The following is an 18,182-nucleotide window of genomic DNA, read 5'->3' as shown; positions in this document are numbered from 1 at the left end:
ATGTTGTATATTGATATTTGTATTTCCTTTGCTTCAGATTATATATATATATATATATATATATATATATATATATATATATATATATATAATAAATATATACTTTTCTTCTTTTCTTGAACATCAACCTAATAATATTAACTATGAATACTTATGTTGTATATTGATATTTGTATTTCCTTGCTTCAGATTATATATATATATATATATATATATATATATATATATATATAAATATATACTTTTCTTCTTTCCTTGAACATCAACCTAATAATATTAACTATGAATACTTATGTTGTATATTGATATTTGTATTTCCTTTGCTTCAGATTATATATATATATATATATATATAAATATATACTTTTCTTCTTTCCTTGAACATCAACCTAATAATATTAACTATGAATACTTATGTTGTATATTGATATTTGTATTTCCTTTGCTTCAGATATATATATATATATATATATAAATATATACTTTTCTTCTTTCCTTGAACATCAACCTAATAATATTAACTATGAATGCCCCCTTATACTTATGTTGTATATTGATATTTGTATTTCCTTTGCTTCAGATTATATATATGTAATGTGCTTTAATTAATTAAGACCATATCATACTTGGCTTTCAAACTTAGTTCAACATCTTAACTATTCAGCTTCAACACCTACGGTACATTGTAGTTCTCAAATGATACTTGGATTTTATTACCATTACAACTAACAAGAAACCCACACAGCATGCAAAAAAAAAAAAAGAACAACAAAACGATGGAGGGCAATTATCAGCTGTTCTAGGAATTGACAGCATTACAATCAAGATTAAATGACTTGCATAGTGTTCCAAACGGGCCAGCACCAGTACAAACCTTCCAAAACAAAAAAATGTAACATATATTTTGGGAAAAAAATATTTTTTCCTATTGTTCAATAAATGTTAACACTTTTGAATACAAATAAATCATACAATATTCACATCATTATATATTATATATATATATATATTATATATATATATATATATATATATATATATATATATATATATATATATGTATACACACATGATATTCTCTGGAATATTTTATTGAAGAAGAATAGCTGAAATACATCAAATCCTGATAGCATGAGACTTACACCAACCAAATTATACTCAAATATTAAGCATTCCATAGATGAGAATGTATTCACTTGTATTACTGTAGTAATTGTGAAGAAGGATGATAATATAATGAGAAATAGAGAGAGAGAGAGAAATGATGGTTTGTTCTTCTCATAAATGCTTATGTGATTAATTATAGAAATTGAATTTTAAAAATATCTTAAATTTTCTTACAACATAAAGTCCTCATATTCCTATTGACTTTATCAAAATGCTTGGGAGGCAGAGAAGGAAAAGAGTTGATGTGTTAATGAGTAGGAAATTGTAGAGACTGTTTATATAATGCATTTATTTGGGGGTTTCGGGTTTTGATTTTTTTTGGTTTTTTTTTGGTTTTTTTGTTGTTGTTTTTTTTGCCAAGCAAGAACTAGAATGTTCTTTAAATGTTAGATGAATAATCTAAATAGATGTATATTAATTGTATTTTTACATAAATATTTTGTGTGTATGTGTGTGTGGTTTTGAAATTACAGATATATACTATAAGGTTTCTTGGAGATCTTCTTTAAGCCAAGCCGGTACTGGAGTGGCTTGGTTTAGTTTCATAAGTAATTTTGATAGAGCTACATTGTGTCGGCGAAAGAACATTTTCAAGAATCTGTATGCTGATTCCTCCATAGGAGGATATACTCTGCCCTTGCCTGGTCCAAGGCACTTGGTGTTATCTGTTGACAAGACTTGACAGTAGAACTTCTTCTTGGCATCATAACTACAACAGAGAGGAAATTAGAGGTTTGAAAAATTTATAAGTCACCAATTTCATCAGAAGTTTTTTTCACATATATTAATTACTTTAATTAGCTTCACAGGCATCTGTATTTATTGTATCACTGGAAGAGTTTATTGATTTACGGGAAAAAAAAAAACAGTCATAGGGATCAGAATAATGTAACTGGATAAAATGACACAGGAAAACATGCAAGTTTTAGGTTTTATTTCAAAAAGTTAACATTTGTGAAATTTTACCAATAAATACTGGTTTCTTTTGATTAGATACAAATATCACATACTCATATTTTAGGAAGGAGAAATGGAAATTGCAACATTCATACTTTTCCCAAGAAGAATTAGGTTTGTGTGTGAGAGAGAGAGAGAGAGAGAGAGAGAGATGAGAAATGGCATCTACCCAAGAATTAAGGTAACACTATCTTCTGTATTTAAAAAAAAATGTATTCTCACCTCTACATTTAAACAGCATAATTAATTAGAGAGAATTTCCATTATTAGATTTCATAAAATCTTTGCTCTAAAAGTTTAGTTGGACATGACAGCTGCAGTCATTATCATTATGAATTTAACATCTATTTTCATTTTTTGCTACAGGCAGAAATGAACCTGATACATTATAAGCCACAGTTGGACTTCGTCAAAACTGTGTTACAAATGATTGGAACTTATTTGCATCATGCTTTGTTAGAATAAGAACCTAACAATTCAATATTTTCCCTACAAAAATATGTGACACAAATACTTGACTAGATACATCTATCTTTTCAATTCATGAAAATGGTGAGGTTTTCTTACAAACATGCTCTCATGTTTTTTGATGTATTAATGGTTGTTTAAAAAAACTAAAATAAACAGATTTGTTTCAGATTACAATATCAAACAATTTCAAGCTGCAATTCCCATCAGCATTTTAACATCAACTTTACCCAGGATGGCATGAGTCAATGGCCAGATGCTCTTCCTGTTGCCAATCCTCTTTTGTTTCAAATAAGGTACTATTTCCTTTAGTCCTTTGAACAACAAACAGCTCGAATAGCTAGAACCATTTCCACAGCAGATTTTAGACAAAGACATGGTCACATACACAGAACCAGTTTTTGTGCAGCGTGCAATGTCAAGACAATGAGAAAACACAGACATAACAGGCTTTCTAAAGCTTCCATTTACAATTCCACTTCCATGGTAACGGTCACTGTGGGCTGACAGAAGATACCTGCTTACAGAGCCATGCAATGGAAATGGACCTGAAACCACATGGCTTCAAAGCGACCTTCTTAACGACATGGCTATACCTTCAAATGGTTTAGACAAAGGTTTGAAAAGAGTCATCCAAATAGCATCCAGGATAGAAATATGTAAAATAATAAACTTCCACAGTGTGTGGAAATCTCTAAAAAGTTAAAAAATGAAATTAATGTAAAATCCTCACCGTAATAGCTTTCTAAAATCAATATAAGGCTTCACTTCAATAAACTTCTGTATTTTAGACATAACCAATGGTGGGTTTTCCTTTATTTCTTGACCATCAAGGATAAGTAACTGGAAGTTTGGGGAGAGTGAAAAATATATATATATTAATGAAATTAATTTTATTTTATTTATATTACTTGTCAGAAGTTATCAAATCAGAACAACATTGAATGTATACTGAATAAATTATTAAATTTCAATTGTATAATAACAATCTCAAAGTAAATTAAAGTTACACATTACAAGGTGGAGGTTGTTAACTTACATATTGAGTGAACAAGCTCCACCATAAAACAGTAAGGAGTTTAACTGGTAGTTTCTTGTGGAAACTGCTGTGGAGATTACACCAATGAGACCATGCTGGTACAGGCAGTTCCCCAAAATTCATACATTCAATTTTTGCTTCTACTTGTTATGTGTGTGCATGAAATGAAGAGAATTTTCAACTCCCCAGACTTTTGAAAGTTCAAATGTATGCACCTTGAAGAGGATTGCCTTTATAGACCAATGAAGGATATAATGTAAGTTCCTGAATAAGCTGAGACTTCAAGATGGTTTCAATCTCCCATCAAAACTATTTCATTTCACTTGTACTGATTATCTGATATTCTGCTGTTCAAACTATGTGGCCAGATCAATGAGCGCACCTCTACACAATAACTTGACCCTTTAAAAATAACTGCCCAATTCCCTCAAATCACATTAAACAATATAGTTCTTGAAATACAAAAGACATGATGATCATGACTGGAATACCTTTCATCATTGGTTTGTTCAATCAAGGCTGATTTTCTTGAGAATAAAAATGAATGTAACACTGCTCGAATATAACTATCCCTCTTAATATTCCAAGTAACTTCCATGCCTAATGGCTACAAAACCACAGTTTCCATATTCTCATGTTAGTTGCTTTAATTTTCCAGAATAACTATCATCATCATCATTCTTATCTGTCTGCTCTCCTTGCTAGCATGAGCTATAAGGACCATCATGGCTCAGTCAGTTCTTATTTTGAGTTACTCTCCTCCAAGATGGGTCAGGAGCATCTTCCACTTTTGGCATGGTTTTCATAGCAGGATGGCCTTCCTATCACCAGCCACTTCAGAGTGAAATGAGTGTATTTTGACACAATTACAAATATAATCCATTTAACTGGCTTCCACACAGCTTCAGTTTTCCCAATTTCATGTACAAGGCTTGGTTCAACCCAAAACATTTTGATCAGAAAGCAAACTGCTCAACTGTTTAGCTATGCTGTATCTTCAGCAAGACTAAACAGTGTGTGTGTGTGTGTGTGCGTGCATGCATGCGTACACACACACATCCGACACTTCTTTACAGAGAGTAAAAACTTTTTGTAGAGATAGTTGTCTGTTGGTATGACAAATAACCTATCAACATAATATGCCATATATAAAAATATATATCTACTGATTTATAAAGGCTGGGGAAAGGATCTCTAGTGCCACTGTCATCTTTGCAAATAGATTCTATGAAGAGGTAGAATTCATTGTTACAGGCTTCAAATACATAACCTTTGACTGCAAAATTACATTTCATGGTTATTCCAGTAATGATGCTAAATATCTACCAAAAAATAAAACTGGTGTTTTCTGAAAGTCATGCTGTCTCAATAAACTTGACATATGTCAACAAAAAATAGCTTGGAATATGACATTCCTCACCTACCATATTCTGAGCGCCTTGTTTCCCTGGGCATGGATTCACTGAAGCTCCGGCGTCTAGCGACGGACTTGGTAAACACCCACAAGGTTATCAACCACCTCACCAACAACAACACTGAACACCTTTTTGATCTCCATGTGTCTAACACACGTGGACATGCCTACAAAGTCAGAAAACAGCACAGCTCCCATGACTTTCGGAAACATTTTTTCACGCTCAGAGTTGCTGAAGCATGGAATAAACTGCCTGCATCAGTTGTTGACTGCCATGACACTGCATCCTTTAAGGCCCTCATGCTTCCCGAAATCCGTCGAAACTACACCTGATTATATATACACTTTAGATGAGTTGTAGTGCACCTGAGCACTGTACACAATTATTATTATTATTATTATTAAAAGATAGATCAGTATATCAAACGGCTTTCCACACAGTTATGGGTAATGAAATTTTGAGATGATATATCAGATTTTCACAATAAAAGGCTTAATTAACTGATGAATATTTACTTAAGCTTGTTGACAAGATACCTGTCAATTTCACAATGCTGGGTTCAAATTTATCAGACATGCTAGTGTTGGAAGAGTGTAAGTGAGTGGGAGAGAGAGAGAGAACATGAATGAGAGGCACTTTGCAAAACATTGTGATGGTAAAATTGTTGGCAGACAAGATACAATGCTCAAGAATGCACAATGAAAGATGCTACTCATTTTCAAAAAGTTCCAGCCAAAAAACTGCAGAATCACAGGTTTTTCAATATCTCAAGCATCTCTTCATTCCAGTCATATTGATCCAGTTCAGTAAAAAAGACAAAATAAAAAGCCTTTAACAAATGACCTTGATGCTATTACTGAAGATGATGACAACCAAAAGATTGTATTTAGTTGAAATAATTTTGATTCCCTTATTTTATCTGAGTGAGCTACATTTTCTTTTCTTCCCCCTGATATTATCCGTTAAACATTTTGCCACTCTTATCCGGTTGTTTCTCCACTTATCCATTTTGCTAATCTTCAGCATTTTCCTTTCCATGATTCTTTGTGTTGCTCTTCATTTATTTTCAGTGATTTTGTTGGCAGTCCATGTTTCTGATGCCTGTATAATCATAAGCAACACAGACTGGTTGAGGACCTTTCTTCTTAGACATATGAGCAAATTACTGTTCATGATGTGATTCAATTTTCCATCCTAATTGAATTTGACATTCAATTTCTCTAGTCTGATTTTTATCCTTTAAGCATATTATTTGTCCAAGGTAGGTGTTCAGAAGAAAGGACAATAAATGGAATACCAAATTAACAGAGTGGATACTATGTCCAGAAAAAAGGGGAAGACCATGCAGAAGTTGAAATAAAAGATTTTGTTAAATTCTTCAGCACCCAAACATGGATGAGGAAAACATCAGACTGTGGCATTTGTCCAAACAGTGGACTTAACATGTGCAAGGATGATAATGATGATGAGCCACATTAACAAGAAAAAAAGGGCTTCATGTTTTACTAAAAAGTAACTAGAAAACTTCTTACCTGAGACGGATGGAAGTAATCAAGCCAGCGTTCTAAGTGTTGCGCATACAGAGATGGATTCAGACATCGATTCCGAAGATCTCGCTGAATTTTGTGACTTCCTTCTCCAGCTGTGATTATCTCATAAAATGTATAATTCAAAGAGGCTGGATTTTGGTGGGCTCGTGCATGCTACAGATATAGAAAAAGAAATAGGAGATCAGAAGTAGTTCACAATGGCAAAAACCACAAAAGAACGACAAGCTTTACATTATGTAATAATTCTGCCAGTGATCTAATAAAACAAATTAACCATTAAAATTAGTCAGATGAGGAAGGACAACACTCATGATTTCTTGCAAGGTTTCTGAGACAGGGAAGGGAAACAAAGTGGACTCATATAAAGGTACCTAAGGGCCAGGGAGTGGTTAAACCAGGCAACAGGTTAAGTCAACCAACCAAGAACAGGTACAACCCATCCATCAAGCTTCCACATGGGTTCTAACTTCACAACGTCACTGAAAGGGCCTGGGTTTACTCATGAATAAGGCAGAAGGTATTTCCCCAATATGCTGTGCAGTGAGATTGAACTTGAAACTAAGTTATGGTGAAGGTAATTTCTTAACATGATTGCACCTGTGCTCACTTCTTCAAAAATTACTTAAATGTATACAGATGTTCTTTTTTAAATAGACAACACCACTTTATTACCTGTGCAGACTTTGTAATTTATTAAACATAAAAAGATAAGGAAACTAGAAGAAAATATCTGAGAGGGGCCAGAGACATAAATTGATGGCCATCAGCACATTTGAAATAAAGGGTCCTCATTGAACTCACCTGATACCAAGAATATGCTCGTTTAATAGGATCAAGGAGAATCAAAACCAGTTTTACATCAGGAATCAAACTAGCAATTCTCATTGGTGCCATTGGATTATCAAAATAGGCAGCAGTTTTTTCAAAGAATACTATATCTGTTTGGTTTGGATTATCTAGTTTAAAGGCATTCATATACCTGCAACAAGAAAAAAAAATTTAACTAAATTAAAATCACAAATACAACTTTTTTTTTTTTATATGAGCCATGTTGGAGCCCTACCTTTGATGGTTTTAGTTGATTATATTGACTTTTGTACTTTGATATGTAATTTATTAACATTAGAGAAGGCTGAAATAGTCTACTAGGTATAACAATCATGGCAGGCTGAAATACCAAATTTTGTTAGTTTTTTTTCTTCTTTTTTTTTTGTTCAACATACCAATATTTTGTCATCCTTCAACATGACATGACACACACATACAGTGAGCCTCTACATGGTTTCTGTCTACAAAAATGTTTCTAACTAGGCTTTGGCAGAAGACACCTGCCCAAGGTGCCACACAGTGTGATTGAACCTGAGACCACCATAAGGTTGCAAAGTAAATTCCTTAACCACAACAACTATGCCTGCCCCCAAAATTGATCTTTTTTATTTCTGAAATTAAAAATTATATGCTGGATTTGGCAGTATAGTTTGAGAAATATTTTCCACAAACCATTTTGTATAAATCCTATTGTCTGATATTATACTCATATAACTTGTATTTCTAACTTAGAAATTACATTACAATCAGTGTTTTGTTTTGTAAACCTTCACTGAATTACATGTATTAAAATAATTGCATTATAACTCAGTTTATTTTGAAGTAATACACTTAGAAAATTGAAGGATCTATGTCAGCACCAGAGGGATTAAGTATGCTGCAATAGACTTAATACTACCCAGGAACAATAGCTATGCCTGATAAGTTGAAATTTCATTGCTCAAATTTTCAAATTCTAACTGTCCCATGTTTACTGTGGGTATTTCATTTAGCCATTTAGGTATTTAAAACTTGTAATCTCATTTTCAAGGACAGGTGGGATACAAGAGCTGGTTGATACATTAATCAAATCAAACAGAATGTACAATGTGGATTCAATGGCATATCCAGAGTTACTCCCAAGTAAATAATCTGCAACCTACCTGCTTATGCAGAAATGACTAGGACTAACAATGACAACAATAATTGCTTATTCTGAGGTGCAAACAGGTTTTTCCATCAGAATGCAAAATCAAGGACCTCCCTAGGAGTTGACCATCTGTTTGTACATGTGTGCACAAGCCTTGGTTAAAGTTTTTTGAAAGACTGGATATGCTCAAGCATGCAAGTCTCACCTCTCCACACCATCAATTTTGCCCAAGGAAAGGCCACTCCTTAGGGTTGATGTAGATTGGCATCAGTGTCAACCAGGAATTGCTGTCAGAATGTAATGGGCCAGAACAGATACTGCAAGCCATACTGTCTGACTTATAATTCCACCAATCCACTGCCTTGGATTTGTTTTTTTTTTTATCTTAAAAGGTTGAAAGGTAAAATCTAATCACGTGCATCTACATGGTTGATTTACCTGCAACAAAATCAGTCTCAAATTATATCTAACACCTTGAGAAAGAAGGACACACTGGACAATGATGAGAAAGAGTCATAGATGGAAATTCTTTGGTAATAGGTCAGCCCAGTCAGGGTTGATCAGGTGTTACATAAAAGTAACCTAATTTGGCACTGCTAGAAGACTAATAATAAACAGACAACTCACCAATCTAATCCTTTGTTGTAGTATTGATCACTACTGAAGAAATGGAGTTCTTCAAAGATGACAGGCTGTTTCACATTGCTTCGTATTGAAGGGTGCATATTCAGGAATGTGTAAATAGCAGTAGTACCTAATCAAAAGAAAAAACAAAAATATTTAATCTTCCTTGAAATATTGATTTCAAATTCTGGCACAAGGCCAGCAATTTCGAGGGAGTGGGTAAGTTGATTACATCAACCCCAGTGCTTGACTGGTATTTAATTTATAGACCCTGAAAGAACGAAAGGCAAAGTCGACACTGGCAGAATTTGAACTCAGAATGTAAGGAAAAACAAAATGCTGCTGAGCATTTTGCTTGGCATGCTGACTATTTTGCTAACTCACTGTCTTAAAGTTCCTTGAAATATTGGAAAGAAATAGCTAAAGATTCAGGTCTTTTACATTTGGTGGTGCAGCAATTATTGGAGAAAGTTTTAACTAATAAAATAAATAAACTATATCTCTAAAGTGACTGAGACCTTTGGAGATATGCTATGCTTGAGAAGACCTGGCAAGCCAAGTGAGATCATAACCATGGCCTATGCCAGAGCAGCATAACCAGCCCATTTAAGAGTACCCTTCAATCATTGAGCAATAAACTGCACTTGTGAAGACCTGTTGAGGCAAGTGAAATTGTTATCATGGCCAATGACAGTAACACCTGATTGGCACCCATGCCAGTGCTGCCTGACTGGCTCCCATGCCGGTGGCATGTAAAAAGCACCATTCAAGCATGATCGTTGCCAGTGTTGCCTGACTGGCTCCTGGTCGATGCCAGTACCACCTAACTGGCCCTCGTGCTGGTGGTACGTGAAAAGCACCCACTACATTCTCAGAGTGGTTGGTGTTAGGAAAGGCATCCAGCTGTAGAAACTTTGCCAGATCAGATTGGAGCCTGGTGCAGCCTTCTGGCTCACCAGCCCTCAGTCAAACCATCCAACCCATGCCAGCATGGAATGTGGACATTAAACAACAATGATGAGGATGTTAAATTAAGATAAACTAATCAGAATACACTTGACACCCAATCCAGCAATATGGATTGAAATTTCATCTCTCCCCAGTGAAGGATTCTGTCTAAAATGTTACACTTTTCTTCCTTTCAGGGAAAATTCTTTCTGCTATCAGAACCTTTTGCCAAAACACACAACCACTAGTTTCACTGAACTTCATTGTTTTACAAGTTCAAAAATATGTTTTGATATGTTTTGGAGTGAATGTTTATTGAATAAAATATGTATATTCTCTATGTATGTCTCACTACAACAGTATTATACATGGGACATGTCATAATGATGTTATTGTGTATTTAGAATGCATGCTGCATCAATTACTGACAAATTATATAACTTTTGGTGAATGAGCTTTGATCAGAACCCAATCTGGCAATATATGATTTATTGTAATATTCCATATCAAATATATGGAATGTAGGTTATGGTGTATTTATCAAATACCAGTTTCAGCTTCTTTTAAAATGCTTTTTGACAGCTAAAAAATATTAGCTAAAAAAATATAATAAAAGTAATAATAATTGTTTCTAATTTAGACACAAAGCTAGCATTTTGAGAGGAGGGGTTATTCAATAACACTGACACCAGAATTTTGACTGCTACTTTAATGATGGCAAATGAATGAAAGGCAAAGTTGACCTCAGCAGGATTTGAACTCAGAATATAAGGAATCAGAAGAAATACCGGAAGGTGTGTTATCTGATGCTTTAATAATTCTGCCAATCTACAATAATTGATGTTAACAAATATAAAGAACACTTTATGATAACAATAACATATTTGAAGAAAGATGAAATACAAACAAAGATAAAACGCAAATTACTGCTAAAAGTAACTAAATATTTTCTTTTTTACAGCTCATTCACTTAAGTGTCCTTAGCTGACCCCACATTCCACTAAAATATTAGAATTTTTTGCCACCTCCTCCTTTCTTAATGGGAAAACAAAACAGACCCTGCATCCACATAATCTTTCTGTCTTTACCATTGTGTTGGACATGTTTAAAAAGCTTAAAACTGTCTTAAGCATGACATCACAATCTTATTTCACCCCTTTATAAACTATATATTTGTTGCCTTCTTCCACCGAAGTTATATATTATACAAGTGACATGGACACATATGGATGTCATATACATCAAACACACAGACCAATGGTTCCTTATATAAGAACTCAAAGGTAAGTGTAATACCTAAAATGTCTTTCAAGACTTACCTGTCTTCTGAGGTCCAATAACAATCAGATGAGGGAGGGTATTGCATACTTTTCTGGGTGACCAAATAGCCAGGTGTCTTTTATCTCGACAAGGATTCTAAGAATAAAACAAAAACAAACAAAAACAAATGTAATAGCCAAATACCCTTTGTGCTTTAAAATGGAGACTATATAAATGACTGAGTGTGTTTTTTCTTTCTCCACTCCAGACAAGGAAAATCTCAAGGAATCACTTTTGTGTGGTCATTCAACATACTCAATGTAGCAAAAATTAGTACGTAATTGACTTTGTAGAAGTTTTAAAATATTAAAATACTGTATATTACTAAAATACAAATATTATGTAGTATTTTGAGAAAATAAGTGAAAGAAACGAATATTCTTGTTTAGCAGAGTTTAATTTCTTTTCCCCACTCTTTTTCCACAATGCCACATAAAAAGTTATGAAGCAATTTGAGCTTCATACTTAACCATATGTAGTAAAACTAGTTTTAAATAGGAATTGCAAACACACTACAGATGACTGTGATTTTCTTTCTTGTTCTTTGGTGTACAACAGAAGCACAGCATAATTAATGAATATATTTGATTAACTGAGAGAACACTCCTTTTGGATAAAGTGTCAGTCCATGACAACCTAGTATATATTGAATAAAGTGTCAGTCCTAGAAGACCTGTCTATATTTCAGTAGCTGTGTAAATTCAAGTACATAGAATAGTATGTCCAGCCAAAAATGCACACAAAACATATGCAATAAAAATGAAAGAAGTATCCAGTCCATTCTATAAAGTGTTTGGCGTTAGGAAGGGCATCCAGCTATAAAACCATGCCAAAGCAGACAGTGAAGCTTGGTGCAGTCCACAGGTTTACCAGCTCCTGTCAAACCATTCAACCCAAGCCAGCATAGAAGATGGACATTCAACGATGATGAGGATGAAGCTTGTATTTATTTTATTTAGTCAGCCCTTTATAAGACAATGCTGGAAAACTTGCATAATCTGAGAAAATTAGGTTAGCAAATTTTGGTTAAATTAGTCAAGCAAGTCTTACTCAGATGGATAGAGGCAATGTGGTTTATGTAAAAGGTATCAATCGCAGTATTGGAGTTTAACTTCCTCATTTTTGAAACTACAAACACTACTGTAATCAAACTTCAGTTGGTTTCATAAACCAGAAATCTGTGTCTAACTGCCTTGACAATAGAAAGTGTAAATTTTCAGGTATGTAGATAGATAGGTAGGTGTGTGTGTGTGTGTGCACGTGCATTTGTGTATGCACACGCATACAAGTATAAAAACAGTAATACATATCCAAGTGTAAAATTTTTGTTCAGTCAGCATTTGAGCAATGGAATTTATAATTGTTCCTTTTCACACAGAAAGTTCTTTCTGTAGACATTATAAACAAGCAAATACAAACATCAGAAGTTGGAATTACACACACATGCATAATCACACCATTTAGATATTCACTTTTCCACATACGGTTGCTTGGTCAGGCAAAATTTGTTGAGGTAGACTTTCTATGGCTAGATGATCTTGTCACCAACCTCACTTGTTTTCAAGTATGTGCAGACATGTCAGAGAAAATTGCAAGCAGATGACACCATATTTCCACTGTAGCGTGGATGAGATGAATTTTGTTGAAAAAATTGTTTTTTCCTGATCAAAGTTATACCTACTGCTAACCTCCAATGCTAAATTAAGTGTAAAACTGTCCTTTGATTCAGGCAAATAGCATTATGTGCTTTGTGCAAAAGAAAACAACAGAGCTTGAAAGAAAAATAACTAAAAATAGCCTATAATTAAAAAAAAAAAAATATAGAAAAATACAAAGAACCACAGTGGAAGGTTAAGTAAAGAACCATGGCTTGTGGCAAGATATACAGCGAAATTTAGCCAAAAGGATGATGATGATGATAATAAGGTATATAGAAGTGTTTACATGAAACAGGAGAATGTAGGTTGCAGTACATGAAGTAATTAGAGAGCAAATTGTACTTACCACCCATATTGGGTTTAATTCATCTGGATATGAGGAAAAATAAACTTGAGCTAGATCTTGTGGAGGAATTGTTTGTAAATGTAAGTTGGTCCAACATTGCAAAAATTTAACTGCACTTTCAAATGTGTACAAAGCAAGCCTGTCACTGCCATAATTGCACATGTGTGTCATAAAGATGTTGACCTACAACAAAATATTATAAACATATGAATAACTAGCAATTCAAAACCAATATTTTGAATTTGCATTTGTCTGAAATGTGACTTCATTCAAGATAGTGTGTTGAAACTGAAGACCTTACATTGTGGAAGAGCTGGTATAGCTATTAAAAAAATACAGAAAAGCTGTTAAATTCACTTTATTTCTATGTGTCAAAATTTTCACTGCACTACTAGGTTCTGGTCTCTGACAAAGTTGTAGCAGAATTGTATAGGGATGAGGTTGCAGTGTGTAATAAAAATTTTGACAACTTAAGAAATAAGTGGAAAATGAATTTGGGAGTTTTTGTATTTTCAAGTCAATAAAATAGCTCTTCTATGGTGCAATTGCTATAACAATACTATATACTACAGAAAAGCAAAAGTTAAATTGCAAAGATCATTGAACAATGATAGTATATCTAAAAGTATTTCTGATATTTATAACCAGATATTTAAAGACTAAAGAGGTGAAAAACCTACACTATCTTTCTGCTCTGGTCTATGTTATGTAATGCTTTAACTATAAAATGAAACCAAAGGCATTGTATATTATGTTCCTAACACTATTCATAAGACAACTGACAGAAAAACTGGAATGAAAGTGAAAATATTATTTATTATAGACACAACATATTATTATTTGTAAGGCAGTTGACCAATAAATATTATAAATTAAATAAGTTACAGATACAAATCATATTTGTTTCTTAAAATACACAGCTCAGTGGAGCAACTAGTGTACATAATTCACTGTGAATATGGGCTTTAGTCCAGCCATATGAATTTTCACTGATATGAAGATTTGCCAAAGCTTTGTCAGAATAGTTATACTGTAGATGAACAAGATAGATAAACTGTATATTCCATTTTGTTTCTTAGTTAAAATTGTTTATTTCTTTATGTAAAGATATAAATAACTTTCACAGTACAAGAGGTAACAGATATATCCATAAAGAAAATGGACAGCACTTACAGTACTACCTATATAGACATTTTACAATCTCAAACATTTCAGTGAAAATACAATTTCAAAGGAATTGTATTTCATGGATCTCTGTTCTACAATTTCATAGTTTTTAAAATAATCATGAAACTTCTACACATAGTGGTAAGTGCATTTATTAAATAAGTGTATTTATTAAACAATTGCAGTGTGGAAGGTGTTTATAAGCCATTTAAACACAAACAAAAACCGTTAGATTCACTTCAACATTTAAATTTAATTTGTCAAAATATTTTCATTGCTTTGAAACCGCGACCTGTTTACTGACAAAATTCTGTGCTGCATCTGAGAAAGTAACTGTTAGTTCATGATATATATATGTCATTATTCAGTTTATTTCACGATTTCTTGCCAATAGAGAAAGAACTGGTTTCTAACCTACAACCAAGGTTCCTTCATTGGATTTGTTTGTTTGTTTGTTTGTATGTATTCTCATGCATAGAGTTGCATATTTAAACATGCTCATATATATTTAAATGATAAACTTCTGGAAAGTTTTACAGATTTTTACAGTTCCAGTGATGGACAGGATCTGTAGCCTTCAAATTAACCTAAACCTTTCTGATTTTGAGAAGCCTAATTTCTCAAAACTGGTATTTAGGCAGTGTGTTACATATCCCAGGGACCCAATAATTACAGGTATAAACTTGAACTTGTAATCTGGATAGAGTAACTGTAGATTTCTCAATAGTTCAGCATAGGTGTTCTCTTTTTCACTGATCTTCAGGTTTATATTAACATCCTCTGGGCAACTAATTCCCACAGCTGTGCACAGTTTCTTTTCTCTATCCCAAATCATTATATCAGGTCTGTTGTGCTTATATTTTATTGAGGTCTTCACTGGTACATTCCACCAGTATTCCTTTTCATTATGAGTGGCTATAGCTTCTACCATATTGTGGGTTTTTATTTCTTTGTCCTCGAGATTATCCTTGTGATGGATTTCATTTTAAAGTGTCCTAGCTACGTCATGTCTCATCGGTAGATAATACCGTGATGACATTTTCATACAACTGCTTATGATGTGGGTGATATCTTCAGTGTGAAATCCACAAAGTCTGTATCGGTAGTCACATATTACGGCTTTTCCTGCATCTCTATCCCTTTTGTGCATCAGGCACTTGGTTGATATTTCCTGTTCCTGGATTGCAAAGGCATACCCTTCAAAAATGGGAGGTAATAATCCGGCTATTCATCTACGATAAACTGCTTTGATGATTGATGTTACTATCATCTCGGAGGTTTCTACTAGCATGTCCTTGCATAGTCTTCTGCTCATATAGGCTCATCCTTTCATCTGATGATATGTTGTGGTAGAGTCATGTGACAATTCTTTGGGCATGTATCCTAGGTTATCAGACAAAGAGTGTTGTGCAAGGAGCTGCCTTCCAAGTCTTATGACGTTATCAGTTTCATGTATGCAAACTCGGTCAAGGGATACACTTCAACACCTTGCCGTTAAAAGATGTTGCCAAAGGGATATGATGCGACATTCAAAGGCATTTTGGATCAATGTTAACCTTCTGCCTCCTTGTTTATGTTTTAGGTAGAGGCAGTTGTGCATGTAAGTATGTATGTATTAATGTATGTATGTGAATATTTAGGTATGTAAGTGTGTAGACGTGTCTGTGTGTGTGTGTGTGTGTGCATATGTGTATGTACATGTGAACGTATGTTTATGTACTGATATGTGTGTGCATTTTTGTCCCTCTCACCACCATCTACGGTGAATGGATACAATGTCTTAGATACATACATGCATCATATAAACACATACACACACACAGATATATATGTATAATCTTAAAGTATTCACATATATATGCTTATCCATCTACACATATATGTCACTACTTTCACAGACAAAGGTTAAAATTCAAAATTTAAAAAAAAATTTTATTATACATAGACATATACATATATATGTGCATACATACATATATATATATAATATATACTCATACACACATATACTCAAACATATACACACGTATACACACACACTAAAATACACAGACATCTACACATATGTACATACATATTAACCTATGTACACTCATATGATTATATGTAACTACATATATGTATTTCAGTATTTATTAAATACAACAAAAATATCTTTAGAAAGTGCTGGGTTTACCTTATTGTAAAGAAATGTCTGGAAGAGTTCTCCCCCTCGAATGCTAGCATCTAGCTTTTCACGACCACCTGGGTATTTGTCTATTAAGAGATTGTGAGTATAAAGACCACATGTTTGGCGAGGAAGAACCTAAGTCGAAAGAAATAAGTTAATGAAATAAGTTAATGAAATAAGTTAATGAAATAAGACAGTTTTTATTATAGAATGAATGTTGTTATAAATAAACAAATCAAACTGTTTAAAAATATACTAAACTGTAATGGACACTTCTATTAGTCAAAGTGATGTAGTCCAGCCTGGGGAAAAGGTGATGTCTTCAATGAAGGATCCTACCTGTAACAAATTCTCTGCTCTTTCTCATGGAAAACTGACTTATACTACTTGGTTAACTTTGGGAGAAAACCTACCAGATAATGGTGTGGTGATTTAATCCATTATTCCTGGATGCTTTCAAATATTACTTTATTAATAGGGTAAACACTAAGAAGTAAAACAGTTTATTACATAGGATTGGCCAAACATTCATCATCATCATCATCATTGTTGCCGTTTAACGTCCATTTTCCATGCTGACATGGGTTAGACGATTTGACTGAGGGCTGACAAGCCAGAAGGCTGCACCAGGCTCCAATCTGATCTGGTAAAGATTCTACAGCTGGATTCCCTTCCTAACACCAACCACTCTGAGAGTGTAGTGGGTGCTTTTACGTACCACCGGCACAAGGGCCAGTCATGCAGTACTGGCACTGACCACACTCAAATGGTGCTTTTTACATGCTGCTAACACAGGAGTCAGTCAGGCGGTGCATGTAATAAAGATGCACGTGAACAATGTTTAAAATTCAATTATATAGTAATTGGTTTACATACATACAGAAAAATATGTCCATATTTATAACAATCTTTAACAGTAAATAAATGATTTTGTAAAAGCTATTAACAATTTCTTGGTCTGATAATGGTGTGGTGCAATGATAAATAAATTACATCTATTGTAACATAATTTTAAGAAATATTACACAAACTATTCATTGATGTCCTAATTTAGATTCTCATAAAGAACTGATTCATTTTCTGTACAAAATAAATTATTACCACAAATATATACGACTGGATGTCAATGAATAGATAACTACAGACTGTATTCAATTTGACCAAAGATGAAGATCTAATCAGTCACATCATTAACACCACAAGACTTTGGAATGATTTTAGCAGAGTCTACATATCTATCAGTTGAGTGATTCATCAAGCAAAAGAATAGAGGAATAAGTACTTTACTTAAGTAAGGGTTGGTGACAGGAAGGCCATCCAGCCTCAGTGTATTGTCTCAGCAAGTTTTGCTAAGCCCATGCCAGCATGGAAAATGATATGATAATGATGATTATGA

The 18,182-nt window shown here is 33.6% G+C and overlaps 1 protein-coding gene across 2 annotated transcripts in view; it reads right to left on the bottom strand.

Moving 5' to 3' along the window:
- Positions 1–1,447: 1,447 nt before the first annotated feature.
- Positions 1,448–18,182, bottom strand: part of LOC115211637 (bifunctional heparan sulfate N-deacetylase/N-sulfotransferase) — a 121,156-nt gene continuing 104,421 nt past the window's right edge. For both annotated transcript variants that reach the window (XM_029780263.2, XM_029780262.2), the window contains exons 6-13: positions 16,793–16,921; positions 13,450–13,632; positions 11,445–11,541; positions 9,181–9,307; positions 7,398–7,575; positions 6,579–6,749; positions 3,326–3,435; positions 1,448–1,876 (exon numbers count right to left, since the gene is read on the bottom strand). In XM_029780263.2, the coding sequence (XP_029636123.1) occupies positions 1,648–1,876; positions 3,326–3,435; positions 6,579–6,749; positions 7,398–7,575; positions 9,181–9,307; positions 11,445–11,541; positions 13,450–13,632; positions 16,793–16,921 (1,224 nt within the window). In that variant the 3' untranslated portion in view covers positions 1,448–1,647. The remainder of the gene's footprint in view (positions 1,877–3,325; positions 3,436–6,578; positions 6,750–7,397; positions 7,576–9,180; positions 9,308–11,444; positions 11,542–13,449; positions 13,633–16,792; positions 16,922–18,182) is intronic.

Source organism: Octopus sinensis, linkage group LG5 (genome assembly GCF_006345805.1).
Source record: "Octopus sinensis linkage group LG5, ASM634580v1, whole genome shotgun sequence".
Lineage (NCBI taxonomy): Eukaryota > Metazoa > Mollusca > Cephalopoda > Octopoda > Octopodidae > Octopus > Octopus sinensis.
Note: the sequence above shows the minus strand (reverse complement) of the source record. Positions and strands in the feature narration are given on the sequence as shown.